Source organism: Acipenser ruthenus, chromosome 18 (assembly GCF_902713425.1).
Source record: "Acipenser ruthenus chromosome 18, fAciRut3.2 maternal haplotype, whole genome shotgun sequence".
NCBI lineage: Eukaryota > Metazoa > Chordata > Actinopteri > Acipenseriformes > Acipenseridae > Acipenser > Acipenser ruthenus.
The window spans coordinates 26,365,313-26,389,619 of NC_081206.1; the positions used below are offsets into that span (position 1 = coordinate 26,365,313).

The 24,307-nt window shown below is 35.5% G+C and overlaps 1 protein-coding gene across 39 annotated transcripts in view; it reads right to left on the reverse strand.

Moving 5' to 3' along the window:
- Nucleotides 1–24,307, reverse strand: part of LOC117417766 (neurexin-3) — a 299,691-nt gene that overhangs the window by 27,447 nt on the left and 247,937 nt on the right. For 27 of the 39 annotated variants that reach the window (XR_009307701.1, XR_009307700.1, XR_009307699.1 and 24 more), the window contains 3 exons: nucleotides 20,433–20,604; nucleotides 10,509–10,598; nucleotides 7,972–8,276 (listed from right to left, as the gene is read on the reverse strand). Coding sequence is in view for 36 of the 39 variants with exons in the window: in XM_058991753.1 (XP_058847736.1) it covers nucleotides 7,972–8,276; nucleotides 10,509–10,598; nucleotides 20,433–20,604 (567 nt within the window). In the remaining 3 variants the exon portion in view is untranslated. The remainder of the gene's footprint in view (nucleotides 1–7,971; nucleotides 8,277–10,508; nucleotides 10,599–20,432; nucleotides 20,605–24,307) is intronic. The other 12 variants (XM_058991756.1, XM_058991743.1, XM_058991741.1 and 9 more) reach the window with 1 other exon arrangement.

Here is a 24,307-nt window from a genome sequence, read left to right on the forward strand (position 1 = left end):
CAATGTGTAATGTTGTTTATTTGTTCGACACATTGAACAGACACATATAGTTATGCTATCAATATGATCTACAAATTAAAAAAAAAAAAAACTAACTATCAAAACTATCAAGCAAAAGACATGGTTCCAGTTGGACCGGAACCATAAATTTAGATGATGATTTAGAATTAATCAGAATTAAAATGATGCCAAGCAATAAACATATTACTGTTGTAAAGTCAATTTGGCATGACACTCTAATTAAATATTATTATATATAAACCATTATGAACTGTAGTGACCATCATAAAATTGAATGTGACATGCATCTTGTAAATGTGGTTGCGATGCCTAATATTCCTTCCAGTGCCAGTGCTAGCCAGCACCTTCTGAAATATATCACTTTTCCACACCACTTGATTTTTCTACAAGCTACTTTAGAAGGTAATTGGATTTTAAATAAAACTCCAGAAAAATATCAATCTTTATTGTGACGTTGTAGTAGTTTTTGACACTTTTTATTTTTGTAGATCGTGCGTGTAGCTACAAATGAACTGTTTACTGTAACCTGTAAAGCAATTCAGAGATTTGATGTTCTGAAAGGTTCCCCCTTTATTATTATTTATTTCTTAGCAGACGCCCTTATCCAAGGTGACTTACATTTGTTACAAGATATCACATTATTTTTACATACAATTACCCATTTATACAGTTGGGTTTTTACTAGAGCAATCTAGGTAAAGTACCTTGCTCAAGGGTACAGCAGCAGTGTCCCCCACCTGGGATTGAACCCATGACCCTCCGGTCAAGTCCAGAGCCCTAACCACTACTACACACTGCTTTTATTCAGAAAAAGCTAGAACGAGGCACTTCTCATCTAGCTATATATCCGCTTCTATCTGATGGGCAATGAAAATAATTATATGAACAATATGGATAAATAGCTACATGTACATTTCTTTTTGTATTTTTTGTTTGTTTGTTTATTTGTTTAATACTATTTGGCAGAAAGGATACATTACATATGCATATTTCGATTTGCTTTTGATTCAGTTAATTGCAAAACTAGTTGTGCTTATGCTGAAGTGAGCTTTTAAGGTTGAAATGGACATCAAAATGAACTAAACAAAAACCAGCTGTGTTTAAATAACAAAAAACACAGCTCAGATATGGAAGCTATTTAAATAATGAAACGTAATTAAGCGCTTTAATTGCTAATCACTTTTAATTGGTGCATGAGTCGACTGTAACAGAATAGTATTGTAAAGATGAGCACAGATGGAACGTTGCTGGTTGCTGGAGTCTTTGCTTTGTCGTTCCGGGACTGTGGGCCGGGGTGAAGGGGGGGGGGGGCACAGAGCGCTGCAGGACTGTAAGCACCCAAGAGCTGGATTATTGCACTGTGTAAAACATAAGAAAAACAATGTTGGGACAGTGCATGGGACTGCGCAGATGCATGTGAAGCACACCTGGCATTGCTGCAAGAACTGGCTCGCCCATGTTGTCCAATGGGTGCAAGTATGCACCACAATTGACATCTCACCAGCACAGGAAGGAGCCATGGGGGAGTGGGACTTGTACGGTCTCTCATTGGTTGAGAACATGGTGACTTTCCAACATTGTTTGTCTGTTAACGCTATAAAAATGACAGCTTACGCACTGTTCTGGGTGGAGGATTCAAGATTGGAAAACCGTGTTGCTGTGATTATTTGCCTGTGACTGATGGGTCCATGACAATTCATCCCTGACAAATGAACTAAACTCCTCCATTCTATGTTACAGTTCAAGTTAATGAAACCCCAATCTCATCATGCCCAACAGATAACATGTTAAAAATGCGATTCAGTTTAACAATCTGACCTACATCTCACTCCATTTTACATTTAAATCTCGATCACATATTTACTACTGTCGCGTTTGCATCTCACCCTGGTTAACTTCACAAAACAAGAAAAAAACAAAAAAACAAATGAGTTGTTTTGCAGTCTATTATCAAGAACTGAAGTGTAACATTAATAAAGCACCCCCCCCCCACCCCCATACTACTCTCACAAAAAACAATACTAGCTTGAAGTGAACGATTAACCATTTTTCTTATATTATCTTTAAATATGTACAACTAGTAATAAGGACGAATTGTCGGGGGGGAAGAACTGTCTGGGGACGAATTGTCGTGCACCCGTGATGGGTTGCTATCTGTGTGCTTCCGTGCTGCTGCTTAATAAGGAGCCTGCTGTGGCTATTGAACCGAGCTCCTGTCGTTGGCGTACCTTCATTCTCCATAGCAAAGTGTAAGTTTTGCTGCAGTATGTTTACAACATGTTGTAAAAGTGTATTCAATTAACAGATTGCATCATTCTCACAGTTGATTTCACCCACCTCCTAATGTTAACCATTTAAAATGTACAAATCATATCCAGGTCCTGGAGCACTAAATAAACAATAGTATATCTTACACTTGCAGATTTTCATCTTTACTGGTCTCATGCAATTTAATACAATGTGTATAGTCTTAATATATCAATTGCTGTTGATTTTATAGAGATGAAACATCATTCTCCCCACATACAGTGCTGACATTCTTGACAATGAAGATTATATCTGCACCCATGCCAGCAGAGGTTGAAATTATCCCACTGCAGAAAAAGCGGTGCCTGGCTGTCAGTTTTATGTTGGGGGGAATGAAGTGTCCTATAGCAGAAGGATTTATCAGGTCGTCAATACATTCCTCACTCAATCCAACTGCATTGCTGCATTTAATCAATTCTCTCTGATAACAGACGAGTCAGCCTCTTCTAGGCAAAAATCAGTGTTTAGCATTATATATAAAAAAAATATTTAAAAAGTTACTCATGACTACATATATGTTCTGCTAATTTAATATTTTCAGTAGTAATTGGTTGTTACTTTATCATGATGCAAGACATTTTTATAAATTAATTAAGCTGTACATTAATTATGAATAATGGTAAAAAAAAAAAAATCAGAATGTAATATAAAATGGAGATTTAAAAAGTGTTCTTTTCTTATTAAATGAATATTGCACCTGCTCCAGATTTAAACGCTCCAAAAGTAATACATGAAATTATGGTCATTTTCTGGTTAAGTTCTCTCATCTTTGTCCAGTTTGCCCACAACATATTTAATCTAATTTAATTCTATCATTTGCTAATTATTACGCTGAAGCTACACTTAATACAATAAATTATACAGACACAATGTAAAGACTACATCCAAACGCAGGTACTCTTCTCCAAGGGCAGAGTAAACCCAACAAGGCAATGAAGGCATGCTGTGCTTTCCTTCCAAAGATACAAATACCCAAACACAGAGGCTTACCGGGACCCTTAGGCGACAGCTATGACGTGACGGCCACATGCTGGCAATTGCCTTCAAAGGACAACCACTGGGTGCCATCATATTACTGCATTATATGTCAGCTGTTTTCAACTGTATAGCTATTTCATGTGGGACCCTTCCAACAGAATAACTACAGTATATAACCATAACTCGTCGTGGAATATGATTTGAATAAACAGTATAGTACTGAAGAATTGATAAAAATGTTCGGTATACCAAAAGGGGATAAAACACGAAGAATAAATGTGATTTTTATAGTTAGGAAATTATTTTTATGTACAAAGCTATCTACCCACTACAATCTATTTTAATGAAATATTAATGGCTTACAGTTGCTTTAAGGCAAGTCAGATTTACACAGATCCTTCAACACCACCTCCACGGCTGGCTTCTAATCAAGATGGGGCAATGCCAAGTTGGGGGGTAACTTGTGCCTTGCCTCTCAAAGCTAATGGCACCTGCATGTTCCAAAATGTCTGCCAAATCCCCACCTTCTGGATGTGTGGTGAGGGATTGATCACTTTATCGCCACATTGTCATCAGGTGTTGTCCCTAATAAGCTGCATACAACACATTGTTTTATCTGTCAACAGTCTTCTATAATTAGACCAACACATGCACCCGGGATGCTATTCATCTCTCTGCTGGTGGGAAGAAGCTTCAGCAGCAAAGGAAGGTCAATACAAGACGGCTTAAATAAATTATATTTGTGTCTAAAATAAAGTGAAAGCCTCCCTGAGGCTTGTTCTCCAATCATTTGCTTTCTCGAATATAGTTGCGTATTTGCACGTTGTTCCATTTAACATGGCAGCATTACATACAGGTTGAACCAAAAATAAGAAACAACTTTCGGTACTGTTAATAAGGAGCAATGATAACACTGGAGGTGTTTATGTTGTTCAAAAAGGATATGTGTCCATTCCTCATTTATTATCACCTCTAATTCCTTCAGGGAAGTTGCAGGTAGCAACTTTGGTGGCCCATGTTAACCATGGTAACACACAAGAATAATTAATCTTAACAAGAATATATCATCTTTTGCAATGAATCTTAAAAGCTGACATAAGCAATTTCAAACTATTATGACTTAAGCAAAAGTGAAACTCAAAATTATTTGAGCCACATTAGGATCTCAAACTTTCCTGTTGCTAGGTTCCCTGGAAGATTTTGCGCAATTTCAGTTCTGCATATAGATCTTTTGCGTAATAGATGAGAAATTAAACTGTTAACAAAAATACCGTTTGAGGCACAGGATCAAAGAAATTAGTAAATACTAAGTGAGTAAAAGCCACTTCTAAACCACTTTAATCAGCTGACCAAAGAAACTCCAAAAAAACTAGGCTTGCAGTGTATAACTTTGTTAATAGTTCTTAAATTAGTGCGTATGTTTCAAACATCTGTGGGTGTCTATTACCTGGGAAAAGGAAAAATGTAGAACAATCCAGGCAGTTAACAAAGAATGTTCTATGTGGACATTCCCATATATCTTAATAAACATTCTGAAAAATCAGCAAAAAACAAAACAAAAGAAAATGTAGGTCACTTAAGTTAGAAAACCATTTTAAACCCTTGGTGCATAATTAACTGTACTTTATGTCACCTCACGTATGACAGACATGAATATACAAGGATAGAGATTGTCATGGGCTGTTTCACAGGAACACTTATAATAAACTATTATTCCACTGATGTTGCTAAAATAGCTTTTTTTTACAGGAAGAGCTAAACTGTGGCATACTTTGGGTGTTTTTTTTTTATTGGCAGTTTTGTTTATATACAGTCATTATCACAGTTTCTGACAACAGTGGGTGCCTGAATTCCCTAGTTTGAAGGTTTAGTGGGAGTTCAGTTTTTATCTTTGTAGAGATTAGCAGTATTGGAAATTCCTAACTCCCATAGAGGATATTATTCATAAAAGAGAGATTTGTGTATCAGGGCAAAGAGGTCTACAGCTGTAATGCAATACAACATTTTTCACCTTCTGGGACCTAAACTGAAATCCGGTCAGGGCAAAACGAAGAGGAAGGTCAAAATAGCTCACATTCAGGGTCAGGTAACTAGCAGAGCACCAAATAACCTTACATTTTCTCATCTCTTCAGGTCTTAAATGCTGTAAACACTGCTGGCCATGCTTTACTCTACTAGTCTTGTTCCAGTCTATGGCAGTTGACAAGAAGCAGGGAATGTGCTTAAAATGCCATTAAAAAGGAATGTTCAAACACCAGAACGTAGAGACAAGGAGCATGAGCAGCAGGCAATGTCACGTAAGGTCTTGTAAGCAAGTCAGAAATGAATTTACAGAAAACTAAATATAAAACGAACCCTTCTAATCCATTCCCTTAAGATTATGTGAAATGTTAAATTAGGCGTGAAACATACTGCAGATTATGTGTTTGAAATGTACAGTCTCATCAATCATTAAAAATTTGAAATAGGTAGTCTATACCTAACGCAAGTGTCTGCTAATCCAAATGGAAGACATGATGTGAAAGATATAATTCTGAAGCTAACCCACAATTCACAGTAATACATGTAATTCCATATTCACCATTACTCTAGTATTTTTTAGTAGATAACCATGTATATATTTCCCCAGCATCATGGTTCATGACAGCAAGGACAGAATCGCAAGACATTTGTGTCAGTTATTTATTCCTTGTTACTTGCTACAGAGTGTACCTCTGGCTGCTCTACTGAAGTTGGTGAAGTCTTACCATTTGATGTAACTGTTTGTTTGCCAACCTGACTTATGAGGCCTAGCTTATGTCATTTAGTAGTTGTAGTAATGCTTAGAAGCATTCATATTATTTTAAAATAAGTATTCCAAATAATACCCATGTAAGCAAGCACATTGTTGTCTAAAAAAAACAGTACAATTTAAAATGCAGTAGATAACACTTCCCCGATTAACAAGAGATTCACCAGAGATTGAAACATGAACTACTTTACATTTTTGTCATTAATGTTGTTGAAAATCGTTTCACAGGGCTTCAGATACATTACACACTCAATTTAGAAAACAATAACATTTTGTTGCAGCAATTATAGCAAATAAAAAAGGTCTTTTTTCTACAAAATTTTAAATGAATTTAATCAGCTTTGATTTTTATTTTATGTCTTGTCACAGTATTTTTAAAGACTATATTTACAAGCATAGCCACACAGATACAGTAGTCTTCTCTATGCACACGTAAAGGCATATTTTATTTAGTTTGAGAGGCTCTTGTTATTATTTTACATTCAAAGTCCACTAATTTTAGCTATAGTGTTGAGTGCATTTATTTTAACGACACTGCAATGGGGGAAATACAAGCCTTCCCTCTTTCTGGTGCTGTATGGCCTATGGAGAGTTATTGCTTTAATATCATGAAATGGCCAGTATAATTATATTCTGTGAAGTCACTGACATTTATTGGTTCATACTGAAAATGTGTTTTCAAAGTGCTTTACTGAAGAACAGTCTATTATTAAAGTGCATGGGAAATACTAAACAACACAGACCAATAAGTATGTCCTGGTCCTGGGCAGCAGGACTTCCTGTTGTTAGCTTAATGTTAACACAGAGGGCCTGACTTTTGAATTTGGTAGGAGAATGCAGGTGGCCTATGGGATCTTCAGACACCATATTCTGTTGTGGCTACTAAGAATGGTATGAGTGATGCAACAGAACAAATAAACATATCTTTTTGATAACTTTTCTATTCCGGATGCTGATATTTTAAAATAACCTCCTAGGAAAATGTCACAGTTTAACATTAACTGAATTTTGAGATTAGCCAGCATGCTCATCTGCTTTTATTTGAAACATTTCTAAGTTCATCTGCATAAGCTGGCAGGATTTCCCTGTAGTTTTTTTTTTAACATTTTGACCACTTTTTTAAAATTTTAAATTGCATTCCCTGCCTCAAGATGGCTTCACAAGTAACCGCATGGAACTACATTTCAGAACTACATTTCCCATCATCCTCCTGCTCACACATGTAACTGAGATGGATTTACCAGTGAGCAGGAGCATGATAGGAAATGTAGTTCTGAGAGGTCCATGCCGGTACATCCTGAGGCAGGGAATGCAATTTAAAAATTTTAAAAAGTGGTCAAAATGTAAAAAAAAAAAATGAAAAAATTAAAACAATACACACACCTTACGTAAACAGTTGTAGCAACACATGGGAACATGTAACACAATAAAATAAAAAGGTCCTTATATACCCTTTAAGGTCCCTTTACTGAGCTGATTAGTTATTGAACCATCTTCATTTGTGGAATAACCACAGCGCATCTTCAATTTATCTATTTATCTTATGTATTTTAATTATTCATAAATGCTAACACAGCTCACAATAATTCACCTTCAAAACGAATAAATACATGGATTTTGTGCAGACCTCAGACGTGTGTATACCACCCTTGGCTCAATTTTGATTGAATAACATCTTTATGGAGAAATATTAAAACTAAAAATCCATTTAATTTCCTGACTTTACCACACAAAAAACAATTACATTTTGAATTGTGCTCAGTTCAGCCCCAATTAATCTTTAATCTTTTACTGTATAAATTCAATTATTTAAACCCTTATTCATAATGCCACATTGCAGTAAAAAGTCTAAAAAGGAATCCACGATGCATTACCTGAATGGTAGGTGGAGATCGATGCTTTCGGGTTGTAGTTGTTGACATTGTGGTGGTGGTCTCTATGAAGGTTGTGGACATTTCTAGAGGCATGGAAGTTGTTGTTGATCCCAGGACAGAGGGCACATCACCCACCAACCTTACACTGCCGTTTATTTTAATGTTGATGTTGTTTTCTGCTGCCATGTTGAGAACCTTAAGGCCATTGTAGTAGAGCCCAGATAACTGACCCTGGAATGGACGCTTTCTGTCATTCCCTCCAATTGTTATTGTAGCCTGGGTATTGAAGATGGTTAGCTGCCGGCCTAGAAGAAAAAAGCAGGCTGTGATAATATTTCAGCTTCATTGCAGACAGTTCTGCCTTGCATAGTTACCTTAAATTGGTCGCTTTAATAAATTGGGCTGTACAAAATAAAACGTTAACAAATAAAGGTTATTTTGTTATTTACAAAAATCCTACTTTGTACCGCTGCTACTTAAGTCTCAATCCATTCAGTACATGTTTTTATTATTAATTTATGTTAGCATTTGAGAGGGGAGCTATTTTCCTAGATAGGATATTCAAACAAAGACGATCTTATATCCAGCAAAGCCTACTGTACTTGAATGCAATGGTAGTAATCAGGGGTTTTAACTAAATATCGCTGCCCTTTAATCCTACTGGTGTTTCAACCCAGTGGTGATTTATAGACCAGTTAATAATATCACTAAACATAGTGGAAGGTCATCGATTTAGCAGATTTACAGGCTTCAGGGTGGTGATATTACAATCTGCTTTTGTTTCGATCAAAAATAAAGAGCAGGCTAGGCATTCTGGCACCAGGCTGATGCAAATCAAAATTGCAGCTCAGGCCTTTCATGAGTGGCCAATGTTGTATGATTGGTAGTTCCTCAAAAACATGAACCAGTGTTTAACGCCATTAGTTGGGGTTTTCATTTATTTTGTATTAGAATTTCAGATGTATACATTTGACAGGAAGGCAATGTACTGGTCATCACTTTCTGTTCTATTTAGAAATAGGGAGACCAAATTATACCTTTGGGGGCACATAACTGGGAACTGGGTTGGTGCAGATTAATGCCTTAATGAAACAAAAATGGATCAAGTTATTCTGTACAGCAAATGATCATGTACCACATTTCGATTAAAAAAGGGTTGTGTCTACAAGGGTTTTACGATAAGACCATGCATTTTTTCACACTGATTTTTGACAGTCACTGGCATACTTTAGTAGCTTTTTTTGGCAAGCCTTTGAGAAATACAAATTATATGGTGTTACCTTCTGTGCTGAAAAGGAAAGTTAAATAACGTATAGGCCTTTTTTTTTTTTTTTAGAAAAGATCTTGCTAAAAGGGCAATCACACATTTTCATTATTCCGAGGCCCTGCTGTTGTAGTGAATGTTTTGCTCCATTTAGGTTAACGATTAGTGTATCACGTATATGATTTAGTTGTACATCATTATGTTTCACTGATATTTATATTATGTTTACATTGATTACATGCATGTCTTTGTCTTTACCAGTATTAGAAAAAAAATAAGACAAAGCTTGTGATCCTTGTTATCGTTTGTATTTTCATGTTTAATATTACTTTTATGTGTCTTTAAGATAAAAAATAGATATAGAGTTAAATATCCAAACTGTTCATTTGATTGCCTTTAGCAAATATATATATATATATATATATATATATATATATATATATATATATATATATATATATATATATATATATATATACAAACTGTAAAAGTGCAATGGGAATTTTTGTCAGTATTCAAATCCTTAACACATTGCATGCTTAATACCACAGATATCTTAAGACACAGTTTAGTTAATAAATGGTGTTTTAAAAAAATCACAGACATACAAATACATAGCAAGTCAGCTCATGCATGTTAAAATCTGTAATGGTTTTGAAATTGGGTTTATGTTTTAGAGATTGTTAAAGGGACTTTATTAATTACTGTACCTTCATTTTAAGTAATACTCTTTAAATACATTTTAGAGTGATCTTAAACACAATGCTTGAAATTTCTTGCAGTATTCCCTCTAAGTATTTTTTATTAGTAATTTGGTCATTACTTTCCATAGTTGAATGATTACTACTACATTAAGCAAACAGTTTAACTGTCTGGTTGGTTTTATATATACTGTACCTTAGAGGGAATAACTTAAAGTAGTCATATTTTCTTAGATTGGTTTTAGATAGATTTTATTAGCATGCTATAATTATCATTTTATATACCTGTTCATGCATAATTTATATATTTCATTTTTACAGTCCCTTTAACTATGTTTGATGATAATGCATTATAATATGATTTCGACAACGAAAAAAGAAAACTATGATATACATTATAACAAAAATTAAAACATTCATTTATCAATGCGAAAAAAAATTGTGTTAGCTGACATTTGTTACAGGCTTTATTAGTATTTTTTAAATAATAATAATAATAATAATAATAATAATAATAATAATAATAATAATAATAATAAAAAGATTATAATTTTAAAAGTTTAACATGTTACCTTTCTCTTGTAGCCACTCCTCTACCGGCCGGGTATATTTGAATGGGATTTTCTTATTTACCATTTGAAGACGCTCATAATCACTGCTGCCTTTAAAGTTTAAAAACAACTTAAAACAGTCTGCAATGTCAAGTATTTAAGCACAGTTACCCGTTACAGGTTTTTTTTTGTTTAAGTTTAAACCATTTTTAAAAATAATTTTAGAAAATGTATTAATCTTTTTGTTTGTAATGTTATCACTTTTTAAGCATCCACATATATATGAAATATATAATTAACCCCAAAACCTGCTTCCTTTAAATGTTCACATTAATTTATGAAATCTATTTGAAATGAACACAGCATGAGTATGAATATTGAGATTTTATAAAGTTTAAAAGTCCATCAATTTTAATTTTAAACAGATCGGCAAACATTCTATTAAACAGTAATAATTGTATTAGATTGGCATTAAGGCAAAATAGTAAAATCTTATTTTATTTTTGGTTTAGGAAAAATATGTTGTATGTATGTATGCGTGTATATATTGTATATAAATTCTACAAAATAGTTTTTGTTTTCAGTTTATTTAAATTCATTAAAACAAATGTAGGTTATTTTATTCTTTAGAAGGACAGTATATGCTTTTTAAAAAGTTAAATAGGACATATTGATGTATTTTAAAAAGCAACTGTTAAGAATAGCTACAGTAACCAGTCAGTCTGCATATAAAGCGTTACAGCAGTTCAGCACACTATAAAGTATTCATGCCAGGACAGTGCTGTTGGTGTTTCTCACTAGGGCAGCAATGAAAAGGGACATCAGGAGTTAGCACAACACCATATAGGCAGGCTTCCCTTAATCTGTCAGAAAGCTGATAATAAATGTCTGCTGTTATTCAATACCAACGCTTTAGAAACAACAAATACAGTAGCTATATAAAACAACACAAAATCACTTCATTTTACTCGACGTGGTTGGAAGTGAAAATTGCTAGTACTGTACCAAATGTCAAAATCAGTCCTGTATAATTGAATAATGATTGTCAGTAGTTAATAGCAATCAATATCCCTGACTGGGTTTACAGGTAATTGGAGCTCTGGCACTGAGAGCAGCTGAACATTCTCATCAGTATCACCAATTACTTACAGCACACAGTAACTGAACAGGTTTGGCGTGGTGGGTGGCCTGTCTTCGTGCTGTGTTTCTGTTAAGGGACCAGTTACATGGACAAAGCATGTAAGATGTTGAAAGCTTTAAGATTTGGCTTCTGTCTCTCAAAGCTTTATTACATGCCACACATATCAAAATTGGAGGTCAATATTTAGCCTCTGGCATGAGCACAGCACATGCTACAATTTGCATAATGTTTTATTGATGTTTTCTGTCATTCACACGTTGACACAGGACACTGCAATATTTACCCTTTTAACATGGTAGCTGGTACCTGAGTTGTAACCTAATTAGATGCTGGGAATCATTACATCTAAAATGATGACTTCAGCTGTCTTTTGTGTTGCTGATTAGAACATTCAGTCAAAGAATACTTCCAGAAACACCTTATTTAATTGCAACGCCAAACAAGAGCAAATGACAACAGCAAAAGTGATGAAACTATACATACTGGTGGCATTTCTACACTAGCTTCAGCAACAAACTGTCAGTGTATGTACATACTGCTATTATTATATAAGTAAGCAACAACTGTACTAAGAGAAGATAATGCTGGAGGCGACCTGAATGCAGAAGGTACTCAGACCTACACAGATGTCAGGCTCCTTTATGTATTCCCTTTTTAGAAAGCAAAGTATTGTGTTTGATTTTTGTTGTTGTCTTATAAAGGTCTTATAACAATTTTCAATATGTTCTTTTCAAAGAAATCTGTCGCAGCCAGAAGACAATGGCAAAGCAGTCAGAGAGTGTCATGTCACACAGTGTCTTGCATTATCATAACAGTCAAGGTGAGATTTTAAAAAATGACTTGTATAAATAGTCCCCCAGTTTAAAATTATGAAATGATTACACATTATCATTATATTCTTATACAACGATACAGCAATGTAATTTGTGGTTGCAGTAATCTATCAAACCACTCCTTTTTCTTCACACGTCCCAGCGACACACAACGTGCACAATGTTAAACACAGCAAGGGTCTGCACAGATGTTGTGTACATGTACTTTGCTTCAATTACATCAACAGAGATGGAAGATCTTTAGATTTCTACAGAATTATGGCTATTGGATTCCTTTAGATAAGGAAATGGTTGCCAACTAGTCTTTTTTGACGATTGGCCTACAACAGGACGGTATAGTAAGTCTGCAGTGTACCATACTATACCAATAAAATCACATACCTTAAAAGACAAGGCCTTGATTTTACAGGGGTCCTGCACCCAATGTCACGCTTGCTGTACATTACCTGTATGTACCCACTCACCTGCCACAATGATGCATATTCAACAATATATTATTATTGGGTTTCGATTATACAGTGCATGGTTGTATGAATGATATTTGTATGTGGATTTTGTAACCAAAAAGGTTAGATCACTCTAGTTTAAGTGTCCTGATTCCACTAAATTAACCTCACCAAGCCACAGTGTCAACCACATATAAAACAAGACCGAAGAAACCTGCAGAATGCACACTTATTAACCTGTTCTGACCCCTATATACAGTATCAGAGAGTTTCACATGGAGGGAAAGAAATTAATTTATTCTTGGACTACCCAGAATTAGATGGAGATGAAGGTTAAATTGGGGGAAAAATATAAAAATATGAAATGACACCACTTGACGGGAATGAAAAACATAAAATTCTTGAATTGTTTTTGAAGGAAATAATATTGTCTGTGCTTGCTTGCAATTGTTCTCTATTTTACATTGAGAAAATGCAAGTTTCCAGATAATAAAATTTCTCCCAGGGAATTCAGTCAGGCTGCTTTTTACACATATGAATTAAGAAAAGGTTATGCAACACTAATAATAGTGTATCAACATTTAACCTTGTGTTTAATGGAACACATACATATCAACAATTGGATATGCCATTTTAAATCTGCTAACTGGTCTTTTATAGTTTCTTCCACCCATTATTGATGACTATTGATGTAGCTCTACAAAGATGTTCATAAATGGGACAACTGATACTGATCGGTCCTTTTTCAAAGGCTCTGTACCGTGCAGCAAAGTGAAAGAGAAAAAGGGTTCATGGGAAAATCCTTCAAGATTCTTCCTCAAGAGATGCTAAAGTGAGCGCATAAATCTTTGACCGCTCACTTCTCCTTAAGTATTAAGGCATCTTGTCTGAGAAAGAGGGGTGAAAAGTACACAGATCCATTTTTAGATCTATGTTGCTTTATTTCTTCCTAACTTGTAAACCATGGACCACAACACAGATTGGTGGTCTCAAACCTGCCCACAGTTTGTAGCCTTCCCTGTGCTACAGGATTCATGTCTTGAAATGCCTTTATTCGTGGACTTTCTCTCCTATATCTTCAGAGACAATGAGAGCAAAAGCATTAATCGCAAACATCCTGGGTGGTTTCATTTAATTGCAGGATTAGGCCTACAGCTCACACTGAAAGCTTATCTTTTTTTGTCCCTGGAGAGATTTATAAGGGGCTAAAGATTCTGTTTTTGATAAGAGTAATTGTATTTAGCTTGTAGGGTACTAGACGATTTATCTCATACCTAGGAAATCATTACCTTAAATCCTGGCAGATAAAGCCAATGACTTTTTGAAAAATGTTTTGTGTTTGCGTGGCCTTAACTGTACCATGACTTAGGCCCTGACCAAATCAAAAGTTTGACAACCTGCTACACAATTTACAAAACTGTATTTAATAGCGTTTTTTTTTTTTTTTTTTATGAGTTGAAGAAATGAGATACTTACAAAAAAAAAAGAAATAGCTATTAAATAAAGTTTTGTTAAGTGCGATTAGCGGGTTGTCAAAGTTTTGATTTGGTCCCAGTCTTAGAAATGTGCAAAAACAATAGCTCTTGTCAATGTTTTAGTACTTGTGTTTTTATTTCCAATAGTTAGTTTTCTCTCATAAGCCCATGTTGAAAATGTCAGCTATCTATATTTCCCATACAATTTTATAAAATAGGCAACCCATTTTTTTTTCATTTCTGTTTTGCACTCTCATCTAGAGGAGCTTAAATATGTGATTTAAAACCTCCTTCTGCTGCAAGCACCTTACATTAACAAAGGGATATATCATTTTATTTTTTTTATTTTTCTTACCAGTGCAAAAACATCCCCATATACAGAAAGCACTCATGTCAGTGGCTACAATAAATGCAACTCAAATGTCTGTCTGACTAGCGATTGGACCTGAAACGCTGCAGATTCAGATGAGACATTTCCACTCACACTGCTTTGGTTTGATGTATTAGTTGGAAAGCAAGCATATTTCATGCAGAATTATGGCCTGCGGTTAAAATGACACCAAAATACGGTATTGGTTTGCCATATTTAAACATAGAGACGGTTGTAAAGAGATCTGAACCTCTGATTACAGCTGCAAAGGCAGAAAACAATCAGAAGATGCAATTGTTGCCTGCTTTTTCAGCTACCATTATTATGGGTTGTGACCCAGTGTTTGCAAAAGCTTTTTATAAAGATGAGATTGGGATTTAACAACTAACAGCCAATGAAATTTTACCCTTCGCGGGTAAACCCAACACACCTTAGTCTCTTTTTTTTTTTTGCTGATACTGAGCAAGGCAACAAGTCACGGTTCACTTGCTCTTCACATCTAGTATATCAGTCTAAGGTACATGGCAGAGTTCTCCCATACCCTGCAATAGTTAATCTCTTTTCTATTAAATATACAAACTATGACATGCTGACAACTTCATTCCATTTGTTCAGGTCAGCAGACTACTGTGGATTTTATTATTGATGTAAATCTGCTCTGATTCCATCAGGATAACTGTTCTGCGGCAGTGGTAGGATATGACAAAGGATGACAGTGCTTTCAAACAGTGTCCCTACATATTCAAATCAGGCTGGCCAGAGCTGAAATTTATATGTCTTGCTTTAGTTAAAACCTACACTTAGTAGGCAACTTCGGTATTTAAAATGCTTTATTTATGTAACAGAATATGTGAGGAGCAACGTCGTTGTTTCTGTTGTGGAGATGTATTCAGCTTATTGCTTAAGCTGATGCTACAGTATAACGTAACACCTTTTCTTTATTATACAGATTTCTTCATAAAATGCCTAAAACTTGAATTTCCCTTATATCTTGTGTGTGGTAATTTCCCAAATTATTCATATTTAGAAAAATGTGTTTTATCTTGTAAAAAGCAACCGAATTCTGAAGTGTTCTACTCTTTTCATTTAATATTACCCAGCAACAGCTCTGTGTCATTCCTATCGTGGTTTGCCATTTTTTTTTTTTTAAATCTCTCTACTCCTGTGACTCTCCTGGTTTCTCCTTCAGTGTCTCCTTTTCTATTATCTCTGTCTGCTATCCTTCAGCCCTGTTCTCTTTCACATACACTTCAGCAGCTGATGCAAATTGGACTAGATTGCAGCAGACTATATGATCCCTCCTGTCAGTCAGAAAAATAATTTCTCCACAGTTTATGCATGTTTTTTTTGTAACAGATCACATCTAGTAATAGTCCTTTTTTCTATCATTGCGGTGCCTTTCTAAACTGCATTACAGCAAAGGAAACCCTTTACATAATCACATAAATTAACATTGCTTGTGGTACGCGTGTATGCATATAGGCATTTTTGTGATTTGGCACTATGCTAGGTATCTTACAATAATTCAGACTTGATGCTATGCACGAAATAAGAGATGATCGGCCATTTCAGTTATTCAATTACAATTGGTTTCTGCCCAGTAGTTTAGGCCATGGATGAAACCTCCTCTGTCAGTGCTTAGGAAAAGGACACTTGGCAGAATTCTAGCTGACAGTGAAATCCAGACTTCTTAAAAACACATACAATTCGACAGTGCTGGACAGCAGATCTGCCTATATGAAGTGCTTGAGCAGGGAAATGGCTGCCAGTTTGGTTCAGTGAGAACATTTAGCTGCCTTTAACTTTTGCATTGGGACTGACACTACTATCTCTAAAGGCATTGTTATCAGAAATAACCACATAGTTCACATATCTGTCTTGGTTTGCTTCTGTAGATTAAAATAGATCTTATGGGTGATGCAGGTAAAAGGGCACTGGCTTTGATATTTGTAACACCTTTCAAAAAAGTCTCCTGTGATTTGAAGGAGTGTATGCATTGACAAATGGCTTAATATGCCTGGAAGTTTATTTTATTTAGAAACTTACATTCTTTAACTTTAAATAAATAACCAGTGCATTATAAATAATAAAGCCTAGCCATTTTTTTTTTTAGGATGCTAAAATCCGAGAAGCTGTGGCAAGGATGAATGAACAGGTAGATGCGTTTTTCCCCCATCCTAGATAAAAGACTTGGCCCTGTTCCAGAGCTCCCCATGCAAGCTAACAGAAAATGGCTTCAAGCTAGAAACTAATGAAGGTCAGGTGCCTTCACTTTCCAGGTTCCATGTCAACATGTCACATGGTTTAACCCTTGCAGCACAATGCAATTTTATGTCACCTATTTAGTGTATTTAGTCTCTGTTTTAAATCTTTTTAAATAGTTTTTTTAGCTGGGATTATAAAGAAACTAATACCAATTCATTGTACCACTGTTCCACATTGGTAAGTTTCTGTCCCATGGCACTAAGCTTCTGGTTAAAGCTTCTCTTACATGTTCTATAAGGATTAAATAACTAACCCAGTCATGATTACAGCCATATAGAACATGTCTGGAATGACCTTAACAATGAGAACCAGAAAGCAAAATGTATTGATGGAGGAATGAGAAAATATTAAAAAGAGAGATATCTAGTGAGTATCATAGTGAATTTAAAAAAAAGAAAATCTGCCGTATAATGATTGAATTTAAATGACTTAAATCAAGGACACTACTTACTGAGCCTCCTACTGTCTTCATATGGTGGTACTGGTCTGCCCGCTATGTGTTAGGGAGGGGGTCAAATAAAGTAAAGAATGAACTGAAGGAACGAAAGTAATTTTGCAGTTTTCACATTAGCATTTCAAGACGTGAGTCAATTATATAAAACTAACCTATAATTACAGGAGAAATCATTCAGCTTTTGAAGAAAAATCAATTCTGATTAAATTACCTACGAATAGCGTGTACCATTAACTGCAAGTTTAAGTGCAAAGCAAAACAGTGTCAACTACTTTGGGAGCCTGAAACATGTAGCCTTGGATGTATCAGCTCATATTACAATTCAACCTGAATTAGGCAATCAAACTGGATTTCTACATTGAAAATACTCCCTGGCGGTACTCTGTGCTTGGAAAGGGATCATTACTAGTCTACAATTATATTACTGTTTATTATTGTTATTACTATTGTTATTCATGAGACCATAACACTGCATGTTGAACATAGCAGCCCAGATGGGTTTCAGCCATTAGTTTAAACTGCATCACAAGCAGGTGATGTTGCCACATAATCTAAAAATAGATGCCCTTCTTATAGGGGTGTCAGAGAATGATAAACACAAACAGGACTAGAAAAATGGCATGGCACAGGATTTATTTATTTATTTACACAGTGGTACTGCCATTCTTCAACTGGATATGAATCCTTCACTTACGCCAATAAGAGTGTTTCATCGTAGAGCTTGGTTTCAGGGTGGCGTCATTAAGACCACCAGCTGTTTAAATCATTAAAGTAGATTCCCTCATGTTTCATCAGTAGCACCCTTTATACGGGCAGCAAACTGTCCCACACAGATTGAACATGCTGTACAGATTTGTATACTGGTTAATGTAACTGGAGAAATAGTATTTAGAGACTAGCAATATAGGCTAATGGAAAATAGATAGGTCTCTTAAAATCATCTGAATGAATGAATCACCCTCCCTCTAAACCTATAAAGGTTACAACTATTTTTGAGAATCTTAAAATGAAGAAGTCATTGTCACACCATGTCACCATCCAATAAACACTGGTTTCACAGCTGGAGAAAAACAAGTTGTCTTGTCCAATTTACATAGCTGCTTTCAGCATTTTTCCCAGCATTTTTGGGAAAAGGAAAGAAATATAGTCCTAAATCCTTTCCTTTTTTTGTTCCGGCATTTTAAAGCTACAAAAAAAAGGCATGATAATGTGATCAAGTCATGCAATGTAATCCAACAGCTCACCCACTCGACTGTACGGTACCAATGCTTGTTGAGAATAAGAGTATGTGACTCCCTATTTTAACATCATTAGCTGAGTAAGTTGTTTTATTGTGCATCTTTTGATATTTGGGAACATTTAAAAGACATTCAGTCTTGACAGTAATTTGGCACACAGTAACTTGATTATTGGTGCTTATTTATTTATTTATTACAAAGCAGTATCATTATATGATTTAGTTATTTATATATTTCTAAGTTTTTTTAAAATTTTCTTTCATAAAGAAATTAGAAAGAATAGTACATAGGAAGATGTATGTGTAGTCTTCATCTTGGCACTCCACTCAAACCTTGTACTGTATTTATAGCTCTACTAACAATGACACACAAATGATGTTCCATTGAAGGTGTGTTTAAAACAACTGTGAGAAAAATCGAACAAGTGAGTCACTATAGCAACAGTATACTGTCAATCATGCATTAGCCATTTATTCCACATGCATGCGTCAGCAAGCAATAGAAGACCATTAACTTGGAGTGGGGCGACACACTTTACTTTCCATGAACATCCCTTGGGGTGAAGAATAAATGGATACCTACGCCAGTTAATTCATTTATTATTGCAGAGTTCCTATATCTTGGAAGTGGGTGAGCTTCAGGTTAATGCATGGTGTATGAAATGTTGATCCCCTTAATTTCTTAATCCTGGGGAAGCCAGACTCAGTAAGTATACATATTGGAAATAAGGAACCTCACCAAACCTATTAAGTCTCACATGGTTCTGGCAGTTAGTTGATTTTAATGGAAGACATATTATTTCTTCCCTGCTCAATATGGATTGTATTAATTGTGACTGAAGACTAGTCAATAATACAAATTACCCCTTAGTAGATCCCTTAGTAGAGAGATATGCTTTATACTTAGGACTGTAGAGTTGCTTCTTTGCTTGCTTGTGGTTCTGATGATTTTCATTTTTAACAGGATAACAGATGTCCTTTTTATACAGCATCCCTCAAGACTACAGCAGGTGCTGGATAGTATTGTTAAGAACAAGGGCATCAATCATTACCAGTGAACAGTCTTTGACACTTGATCTAAATGTTACCCTCATTTTCTCATCAAAAGAGATTATTCTCCAGTCAATATTATATTTTTTGTAAGAATTACCCCCCCCCCCCCCCCAAAATAAATAAAATAAATAAACCCACAGCAACAGAGAGGGTGTATTCCTCTGAAATAACAGCTTCTTACAGCTTCAAAAAGCAGTCATCAAAACCTGTTTGAAGGCTACTCTCGAACGGCAGAAGGCATAATTGAAGAGGACTTGATTTGAAGGCTGTCAGACACTATCATTACAGGTTGCTGTGTTATGATGTCAAAAGCCGTTGATAAGATGGAAAAGTTTAAAAAGATGTCACAGTGTTCTTGTCAAAGTGTAATAGAATGAGTGGAAGAGAAGGTGTTATTCAGGTAAAGGCTATTTTCATCCTGCCATATAAATTAAACACACACTGAGCTCAATTTCGATGGTAATTATACTAGCACATGTTGGGAAAACATAATGGGTTTGCAGAAGTGTTATAAATATAAAAATAATGTTCTTAAATATAAAACAAAACATCATGTCCAGTGCTGGGTTACCATTTTTTTCCCAGTGGTTTAAAAGCATATACTGTACTGTCCAGTTTATTCTACATTTTTTTTCCTACTGGTTTAATTAGGGCCATTGAGTTTACATTACCTGTTGGATAGTGTTCATTTATTGGCCAGTTGTCCACCTGAAGTGTTGCATTCCCACCATTTCTTGTGAAACGTACTACGTGATATTTCCCATCATTCACTGGGGTGCTGGTTTCCTGGATGCTGATATCTATAGTTCCGATGTTAAATGTGACTCCAATCTTGCCTTGCTCCTGTGAAAACCGAATGTATCATTTTGATTAGTCTTGTACATTCATTCAACGTGATAAAATAAAATCCAATCTCGCATTTAGAGTTACTTAACAGGTTACTAAAGAAGTTTAAATTCATGGTAGTACATCAGGTTACAGCCATGTAATTACATAGTAATAACCGAATAACTACCAATGGTTCCTGCTGTTACACAGTTACTGTGTAATTGCAGGGAACTGGCCATGTTGCTTTTACTAGCTGACTTCAACATCACTTAGCTTTACATTCTGGTTGAAAGACAATCAATTATTAATTCATGTTTATAAAAAACGTAATTCATGTTTATAAAACAAGTTTAAGGTAAGTGGGTATTTTAGTAGGTATGGTTAGTTCCAAACATAATTATGCAAAAGGTCATATTTTTTATTTTTATTTTTTTATATAAATTTAGTTGTTACCAATTATTTTTATTATTTGCTCCCAATTTTTTTTATTTTTTAAGCTCAGCTCACCGCTACCACCCCTGCGCTGACTCGGGAGGGCAAAGACGAACACACACTGTCCTCCGAAGCGTGTGCCATCAGCCGACCGCTTTTTTCACACTGCGGACTCACCATGCAGCCACCCAAGAGCTACAGCATCGGAGGACAATGCAGCTCTCGGGCAGCTTACAGGCAAGCCCACAGGCACCCGGCCAGACTACAGCGGTCGCTGGAGTGCGGTGAGCCAAGGACACCCTGGCCGACCTAACCCTCCCTCCCCCCGGGCGACGTCACACTTTGCATTTAGATCAGGATTCTAAAACTAAACAGGCCAAATACATGGGAAACTTTGGGACATTTCAAGTTTTATTGTTAAAAAAGAAGACACATAACGTAACAGTGTACGGTTTCCAAAGACAGGTATCCAGTAGTTAGACTGGTGGAAGCTCACGTTGGTTGAGCTAATGGGTATTTATTCATAGGTGACTGGAGAGTTAGGAATGATTATAATCTGCATGTCCTGTCAAAACCCAGCTACCTTTAGCAGTTATGTTAACCAAGACATAAGCTCTAAAGACATTTCACATTTATTTTAATGACAAACAAACAAAACTTGAATGTTTTCTATTGTATTTATTAATACTATTGGAAAACTGCTTGGCACAGTTGTGGTCAACATGTGTCTGTTCGAACTGAACAGAAATACCCATCCCTACTACTGACTCTATGTTATCCAGGTGGAAATTATTGACACAGCGGTTACATTAAGAGTTAACAGCAGTCCACAGAGAGCTTTACATTCTACTTGGTTGAGCATTATGTCACGTACTGCTCAATAATATTGCTTTCGGCTCTCCTGGCGGTCTTGATTTTGCATGTAGCTATCCACTCACTCATGAGTTTCTTTCCATAATCAAGCCATTGCTACCGTCAGATTTGTCAACACTCAACTACTGTTTACAAAGCCTTGGGGACTGTAAAATGACCTGTGGTATAGTCCAACGTTATGGTACGTGTATATAAGCCATACTAGTAAATAATCCATCCCCTTTGCAGGTCCTGATTTTATGGACTACAGCAAGGTAACAAACTGAGAATATTTATTTATTGCCCACTGATAGACAGCTTCATTGGAATCACCAGTACTGTATAAAGTAGCAATTCATAAATGTGAATTTGATACCGTTACCAGTTACTCAACAAAGTAGCCCACGCAGGTGGTCGCTTACTAATAGGGAGTGCAGTTGGTCGCTTTATTTTTGTAATTTTTTTAATGCCAAAGTTAAAGCTGTTCAGTTTTGCAGGTTACTGCGGTGTGCTTTCATTTTCTTTAAATATTTTCACTCGGTCACACAACAGTACTCTTTGACTATGTCATATGATTTTAGGAATTGCTGTATTAGCAAGCTGATGGGATTGTCTTGAATGTGAATGCCTTGAATATTAAAAGCAGTATGCTTACGTAAGCAAACAAGATAGCCAAGTCTTCATTTCATTGGCCACACATATTCATTTTTTTCATGCATCCAATTTTTCGACTGTATTAGGCTTAAATAATCTATTACATTTAAAGCCTCTGATAAACTTGTCCACTTAATGAAAAAAATTCATCACCCATCACTTTCCTCCTTTACTGTGAAGAATCTGCCTCATTGATCTAAATAATGCAGTGAAAGTGCTCCTAATCAATGCTATTAAATAAAACAGTGAGAGATAAGGAAGATTAATGGCAAGTGTACGTTTCACTCTGATGGGTATGTGGGCGTGTGTGAAAGGGGAGGGTTGGCTTAAACACTAAAACATTATTTAATTCTAAACAAATGTAAAAAGAAAATTCTGGTTTATTTTCTGTCTTTCTTTCATTTTCAACAAATACAACTTTTCAGGCATTATTATAGCCATAATATTTCCTGTACATACAAATCGGTCAATCATGATGCAGATCTTATGAACACTGCAGCTTTAACAAACACTGGTGACTGTATACACATCCGTCTACCGATAGAACTCTGTATACTTTAACCTTCTAAAACTCAGTCTGAATTCAATCACTGGTGCATGTTTGCAAATGAAGGCTTTCTATCAAGGCAACTCACTTGGTTAAGCAACACAAATGGCTGGCCCTAACATTTATAACAAGTTACTTTTTAAATAAATGATAGCGTCCCTGACCAGTCAATTGGCCAAAGGAAATATCCTCATTAGTGATATATAAATGTACTGGTGAAAAAAAAACAAAAAAAACTGCCAATGTAATGTGGCACCAGTCCATGCAGTGACAGTAAAACTATAACAATGTGAAACTGCTTAAGGACAAAGAAGTGATACAGAAGATTAAAAAAAAGAAATAATGCAGGAGAGAAGAGAGAGTTGTAAGGAAAGGAAAACAAATGAAATGTATTCAAAGACACAACACAGAGGGTAATTGCACCCAACTTGTGTAAAGTTAAAAGGTGGCACTGGCTTTGCTATAATACATACATGGACCTCAGAAGATTTTTCAATACCACCATTTAGAGTACAACATTGATGAAAAAACTGATTTCAAGAGGTTTCTGTTCTAAAAAAAATGTTTTTTGTTTTTTTTTTATAACTAGGATACTGGAAAATAGCAGTTCACTATTCTGCCCAGTAGAATTTGCTAACAAGCTGATCTGAATACAGTCTTAATATTTGCAGTCAAACAGTGACGTTTCTATTTGTGCTGCTGTTGATATGGCATGATGTCCTTATCAGTGGCTCCCAGTAGTGTAATAGCAGCACATGATAAATTGTGGTAACAGGGATATTTATCACCATCGATCACATTTATCACCATCAATCGCTTTTAACAGAATCTGGGCCAAAGCCTCAAGTTCATTTAAAAGGCACTTTCTGCAAAATAAGGAGATGCAATTCCATTGCATACTGCATACACATACACATGTGTTTTCCTTCATAGTGGTAACACTTTCTATGCATTGTTCCTGTAAGCACAATAGTAATGGAACATTTACTCATGGTATAGTTCTCTGTTTAGAATTAAACTACATACGTGTACAGTACATACAAAGTTTCCATTTGATTGCATTACCCTAACTTATTGACAACGTTCAAATTGCCAAGCAGTGCCCTTTAATAACTGTTTTTAACAATCGGTGATTATCATTTGTGATGTCTCAATAAAGAAAAGAGTTTCTTTGTCGTCATGCAATGTAAACAGCTGTGATTTCCAAGGAAACGCCGAAGAGTTTTTAAAGGG